This window comes from Octopus bimaculoides, chromosome 14 (genome assembly GCF_046866305.1).
Source record: "Octopus bimaculoides isolate indiv1 chromosome 14, ASM4686630v1, whole genome shotgun sequence".
Classification (NCBI taxonomy): domain Eukaryota; kingdom Metazoa; phylum Mollusca; class Cephalopoda; order Octopoda; family Octopodidae; genus Octopus; species Octopus bimaculoides.
In genome coordinates, this window is record NC_142941.1 from 5,493,680 (window position 1) to 5,501,179 (window position 7,500).

Sequence of the window (7,500 nt, forward strand, 5' to 3'; positions counted from 1 at the left end):
CACACACACGCACATATACACACCCGCCGATTCAGCAACAGTATCGATAACAAGTTCACCGAAAACTCATCTATTTCAAAGTAGGAGAGAGAAAAATGTAAGAAGGAATCTCAAGAAGAAACTTGTTGCTAAGGTAACCCGACCTACACAATAGCACGCACGCGCACACACACACACACACACACACATACAGAGAGGCAGATACACACACAGACACACACATACACAGACAGACACACACAGAAACACCCCCCCGCATATACATGAACAAGGGTGCACACTCACACACATACACACACGCATTCTTTCTCACTTCAGCAACCATAGTCCAGTCTCTCTCCTTTTCCGCCTCCTCTCTCTCTTTCTCTCCTCCCCTCACTCTCATTCTTATGTTGTCTTTCTCCAAAACGCCCATTCTACACACTGAAATTATCTACCGGTGCATATGTAAAGATGCAACCTTGTATACATACTTACATACACACACACATACACACATACATACATACCTATATCTATTTATCTATCAATCAATCTATATATATGTGTAAGAATATACAAATAATAACAACAGACGAGGACAGGTGGTGTAAATAACAAAAGGATATATTAGTATGACGCTCGGGAATACGGAAAGTCTTTGACGTTTCGAGCTACGCTCTTTAACAGAAAGAATACGGAGACAAGGAGAAAAACACGGAGAAAAAAAAATTGAATAGTGTTCAGTCAACGATGTATGTGCGTATGCTTGTATGTATGAACGTATATGTCTATGAAAGTATAATTCACAGTTGGTAAAATTAAGTACAAGCGATTTAAGTTTCAACAGAGTCAGATTTTTCACAATTAATTTTCTGTTTCTGTACATACACGTGTATATACAGAATGAAAATTATATTGTGGAAATCTAAGCTATATTTTAAATCACTCCCACCCGCCTACACACAGATACACACATTCACACTCATACACACGTCTTTGGTTACAAAAGGGATAAGCAATACTGTATGATGTAGAGCTTATAATAATTAAAATACAGCTGATGAGCCCCACCGTTGATGCTCGGTATTTCTCCCCACGTGTTGTATGCGGAAGTTTGTTTTGTGCCCTAACAAATGCAATTAATACTAGTCAATGACTTTTGCTGAGATTTTATTGCTATGCAGCAGGTAACACTATGGTTGGCTGATGAACAACAGGGAGACTAATTTACTTAGATGTAAAATATTTTGATTTAAGAAATTTTGAAAGTTCTATCGGAACGACATTTCTCAAAGGAAATGGTCCTCTGTGGTGAAAGAGATACTACATCTGGGATCTGCTACTCAGTGATACTGTTGGCTGTTTCAGGATCTGGAATTTTTAAATTAAGCTCAGGTTGCAATTTCTAGTGCATCTTAGTATATGCAGCTATTTTCCCTATGAGATTACGAGGGCGTTTTCAATACAATTATCTTTTTAATTTCTAAATAAATTGTACCAAAGTGTAGAATTGTTTCTGCTCTGGAATTGGATTTAGACCACTGATTTATACATTGAAATTCAAGCTTCACATTAGTCATTTTTAATTTTTAAATTATGAACTGGAAACCATTTCGGTTTTATATCAAATAATCAACGGTTAAAATTTTAATCTTCTTTCGGCAAAAAGAACTCGAGAGGTTTTTAGAAATAAGCAATAGCTCGGAGAATCTCCTTGATTACATAAAAGTTAGATACCATCATCATCATCATGACTTACAAGATTTATATTATGTAGACACATTTTCATTCACATAAACACACCAGCACACACATAGACGCACATGTATACACAAACCGAATATCAATCAATACGTGTGAGTATTTATGTGGGCATGTATGTATGTGTGCATACATACATACACATACATACACACATATATGTATACCTATATGCACGTATGTATATGCCAACTTTGAATGTTGAAACATTTTCATTTCAGTATATAAGAATGTAATAAGAATGTAATATAAGACGCCATTTAATGTAAATTTGTATATAGATAGGTTAATACCAAACCACACACACACACACACACACACACACACACACACACACACACACACACACACACACACACACATACACACACACCTACACACGCATACATAAACATGTATTTATATATGTGTATATATACACACATAAATATATGTGTATGTATATATATATGTATGTATATATATGTTTGTATATATATATATATGTATATATATGTATAAATATATGTATGTATATATATATGTGTATATATATGTATATATATGTGTGTAAAGATATGTATATATATATATATATATATGTATGCATATGCATATCTAAGTATGTATGTATGTGTCTATATATGTATACATATATATGTACATAGATGTATCTATCTATCTATCTATCTGTCTATCTATCTCTCTCTCTCTCTCTCTCTCTCTCTCTCTCTCTCTCTCTCTCTCTCTATATATATATATATATATATATATATATATATGTATATATATGTATAAATATATGTATGTATATATATATGTGTATATATATGTATATATATGTGTGTAAAGATATGTATATATATATATATATATATATGTATGCATATGCATATCTATGTATGTATGTATGTGTCTATATATGTATACATATATATATATATATATATATATATGTACATAGATGTATCTATCTATCTATCTATCTATCTATCTATCTATCTATCTATCTATCTATCTATCTATCTATCTATCTATCTATCTATCTATATATTTCTCCATTATATATATATATATATATATATATCCACACACGCATACACATCTATATATACATACATACAGCTGCCGGTCACAGTGCGAGAGTGGATCGGGGTGAACATTGCCGTTTAAAAGAGGCTTTACTAATTTGTGACTCCGTATGAGTGTGTGAGCTTTTGTGCGTACGTGAGTGTATGTGCATGTGTTAGTGTGCGTGTGAATGGGTGTATCGGTGTGCGTGAGTCTGTTTGAGTGGGTGTATGTTTGTGTGTGTTTGCGTGTGTAGTTAGCAGGTTGAGAGCAACGCACCCTTAGTATTTTTACTCTAGCGCTAGTGATGACGCGGGTAGCTGAGTGTGGTTACAACTCTCCCGCTTATGGCGCGCACGCGTGTATATGTATATATGTGAATATAAGGTATCACCAAAAAAAAAAAATATATATATAAATAAATAAATAAAAATAAAAATTGATGCACACTGGTTGTTGTGTTACGATTAACATGTTGAGTAATTAATAATTATAATGAGCTGAGGTGGGTGAATGTTTGAAAAATGGCCAGCGTAAATGAACCAATTCTGAGAATAAACGTCTAAAAAAAAAAAAGAAAATGAAAGGAGAAGGGCTGTTGCCTTGTGGTTTTTGTGGGGTTTTCCACGAGTAGCCTCAAAGCGCCTCTCCCTATTGGGAGTTTTATTTGTTTTTCCTTGTTATTTTATTTACACGTTCTAAAACCCTTTTGTATCGTCCTGTTTTGTCATTTCATGTTGCTTTTATATTAGCTCTTGTGGCCAATAAAAGAATTAATAATTATAATGAGTTGAGAGGAAAGAATTATTTTCAGTTATGTTAATGAACAATCCTTTCTGTTATACATACAAAGCCTGAATTTTTTGGGGAGGTGTACAATCGATTACATCGACCCCCCACTGTTCAACTGGTACTTATTTCGTCGACCCTGAAAGGATGAAAGGCAAAATGACCTCGGAGGAATTTGAACTCAAAACGTAGCGACGGGCGAAATACTGGTTAGCATTTCGTCCAGCGTGCTAACAATCCCGCTATCTCGCTATCTTAATGTTTATTAATAATGATTTCAAATTTTGGCACAAGGCTAGCGATTTTAAGGAAGGGGTAGTCGATTACAATGTCTAACTGGTACTTATTTTGTCGACCCCGAAGGAATGAAATACAAAGTCAACCGTTGCAGAATTTGAACTAAGAACACGAAGACAAACACCAACGTCCTCGTTGAGAGGACGTTGTTTCATCCGAATCCACCCAGCGGTTCTTGAGATATCTTGTCCACCAGTTCCTGGGTTACTTTAGTGGAGGCCACTTTGTTGAAAATATTTGGGTCAAGTTTCCTGTCTGAGGATGACTTTCTCCTTTCCTCTCATTATTTTCAGATGACTCCAAAATAGCCATAGGTCATGTCCTTCCTCTCCCAAACTAAACCATTATAGAACGAAACAAAACAAAGTAAGCATACGACTTTATATATTCGTCATTGATTCTATTCATTCCTACGATGTTATCTTATTCCAGCCAACGATTTCGGGAGATTTTAGCGCGATCCCACACGGCCCCACGCAAACTCTCACTCACACCTAAGCCCAATATCTTACATGGCCCGCAAAAGCTCTTACACGACTTAATATATTCTAGTTTTTTTAGCCTACTCTTAATCAACATTTCCTTAGCAAACCGACCCGAAAATACCTGTAGACACCCGTCTTCCTATCCACACTAACTTTACGAATTCCTAATCACCATGGAAACCACCTGCATTGTGAGTGAGACGGAGATTACAGCTGGGCAGCAGCCCAAAAAGAGAGAGAAAGAGAGAGAAAGAGAGAGAGAGAGAGAGAGAGAGAGAGAGAGAGAGAGAGAGAGAGAAAGAGAGAGAGAGAGAGAGAGAGAGAGAGAAACTAAGACAGATAAAAAGTGATTGCAATTCTATCTCCGGCTATAAGTAAATATTATAGACTTTCTGCTGTTTATTTAGACTTTAAATTGGATATTCCAGAATGTAGACGCAGCCGGTTTTCTTACACTACTACCAATCTATTTAGTTAGTACTAGTTATTTATTTTATATGCAAAACGTTTCAATTATTTCATCCCATACTACAAAATTAAATATCCATCCATCTCTCTTTATTTCTGCGTGACTGTATGTATGTCTGCCTGTTTCACTCCTCAGATTAATCCGTTTATGTTTGCTTAATACTGTGTTAAATACTAGACCCTGTCTCTTACACGACATTCTTCTTCTTCTTCTTCTTCTTCTTCTTCTTCTTCTTCTTCTTCTCTTTTATCTTTCGTTTTCTTTCTTTCTTTCTTTCTATGTATGTATGTATGTATGTATGTATGTATGTATGTATATATGTATGTATGTATATATATATGTGTGTATGTAAGTGTCTGTCTGTATGTATGTGTGTATGCGTGTGCGCGTATGTATATATGTATGTATGTATGTGTGTACGTTTGTAGGTATGTATTCTGCATATTCATGTGTTTGTGTTTTTTTTTTTGCGTAGCCATTGTAACTTTGCATAGCTTTTTCCTATTGTCGAAGAAATGCAAAAATACAAGGGAAGTAACTCCTTATTAAAAGTTCGCATTTGCTTTATACGCCTTTTCTGAAGGTCATCTATTGTAGGGGAGACAATCCCTTCTAGATTAAGTTGAGATGGGCCGAGGAGTCTTAATATTCAACTCAAAGCGCACTTCATATTTCTTTCTTCTCACACATTTTAAAGATTCTTAAAATTTTCAGCTGTTTATAGCTATGTATAGCGCAGTTTCATCCGCGATTGGAATTGTTAGATAATTCTTACAGAGAGAAAATAGTTGGCGAAATTCTGCTTTATGTCCTCCATATAACCCCTTTCATAATTTTTCCATTTCTTTTAATTTTTAGAAAATCTTTGCGAATTTGTATTCTGCACACGGGAATTTATACGATCATGCAAAAACTAATATATATAAAAAGTATTTTACTGCATGATTTAAGATTAAAAATGGAAAATTGTTTTTCATAGCCGTGTGTAAATTGCAAACTCGTAAAAATTTTCTGAAAATTCCAAAAAGTATGTGAAGGCGCGTGGCTTAGTGGTTAGGGGCATTCGGCTCATGACCATAAGGTCGTGAGTTCAATTCCCGGCGGCGCGTTGTGTCCTTGAGCAAGACACTTTATTTCACGTTGCTCCAGTCCACTCAGCTGGCAAAAATGAGTAGTACCTGTATTTCAAAGGGCCAGCCTTGTCATACTCTGTGTCACGCTGAATCTCCCCGAGAACTACGTTAAGGGTACACGTGTCTGTGGAGTGCTCAGTCACTCGCACGTTAATTTCACGAGCAGGCTGTTTCGTTGATTGGGTCAACTGGGACCCTCGTCGCCGCAACCGACGGAGTGCTCTCCAAAAAGTTATGAGGGGGTTATATGCCGTGCGTAAAGCAGAATTCCACCAAATAGTGGTCACTAGTGGTTACTAGTGTCGTCACATGTGCTGCTGTCAGAACACAAGGAACCGCAACAGTGACCATCAAATATCTCGCCCCCGACGCTAAAACACTTCTGCCAATCCACTACTATGAATTATTATTTTTTATGGTTACAGAAAAGATGAAAAGTGAAGACGATCTTGACAAGATTTGAACACAAGAGAGCTGAGAGTGGGTACAAATACAGCCAAGCATTGTATTCAACGATCTAACAACTCTGCCAAATTCACTGGGTTGGGTAACAAACTGAACGTAAACAAAAACGACCACATAGAAGTTTGCTACATGCTGTCTCGGGTCACAGAACGCCAACAATATTTCCGTTGTAAACATTCTTCGTTGATATTCCGTAAGACGAACGCTTCTCCGATAAGAAACTTCAAGTAATGGAAATATGTTACTTGTCCTTCAGTTTCCATTTGAAGTGTGTTAACTATCGTTGCTATGCCATCCTTTATTGTTGGATGTGTTCTGTTTTCATTAACATGGCAATCAAGCTTCGCATGTAAGTTAATAAATCATAAATCCTTATTCACTAATTGAATTATTTAAAATGTATGCATGTGTGTATGTATGTATGTATGTATGTATGTATGTGTGTGTGTGTATGTGTGTGTGTGTGTATATGTATGTATGTATGTATGTATGTATGTGTATGCATGCACGCATTTATGTATGTATGTATGTATGTGTATGCATGCACGCATATATGTATGTATGTTTATATGTATATATGTATGTATGTATGTATGTATGTATGTATGTATCTATCTATCTATCTATCTATCTATCTATCTATCTATCTATCTATCTATTACATGTGTATGTGTGCGTGTGTGTGTATGTGCACACATCTGAGATCGTATGCATGTTGCAGGAAATGAATTTATAAACCTCACAGAAAACAACTAGCAGTGATTCGTAACCATGTTTTTCAGATTGCTATCAGAAAATTGGTATTGGTACATGTGTTACTGACCAAGAAAATATCAAGGATCTTTGTTTGGAGAAATGTTCAAGAACACACCGTAACTATTCTATAGTATTTAATAAACTTATATTCTACAGTATTTTCCAAATACGTTTCTTGTTAGCTTATGTTCAGACGTAATACAATAAACCACTGAAGGGGCTTCGATTATAATAATATATACGCATTTGTATATATACACACACAGACACGTACACACACATATGTATGCACTTATATGCATAGACTTATCAG

At 35.6% G+C, this 7,500-nt stretch overlaps 2 protein-coding genes across 3 annotated transcripts in view; one reads left to right on the top strand and one right to left on the bottom strand.

Annotated features, from left to right (window-relative positions):
• The window catches only part of LOC106868335 (uncharacterized), a 181,312-nt gene that overhangs the window by 109,718 nt on the left and 64,094 nt on the right, over positions 1-7,500 (bottom strand). The gene's annotated exons all lie outside the window — the stretch shown is intronic.
• Positions 5,973-7,500, top strand: part of LOC106868336 (uncharacterized) — a 61,842-nt gene continuing 60,314 nt past the window's right edge. Inside the window, exons 1-2 of one of the 2 annotated variants that reach the window (XM_089363152.1) lie at positions 5,973-6,780; positions 7,214-7,303. In XM_089363152.1, the coding sequence (XP_089219278.1) occupies positions 6,720-6,780; positions 7,214-7,303 (151 nt within the window). In that variant the 5' untranslated portion in view covers positions 5,973-6,719. The remainder of the gene's footprint in view (positions 6,781-7,213; positions 7,304-7,500) is intronic. The other variant, XM_089363150.1, reaches the window with a different exon arrangement.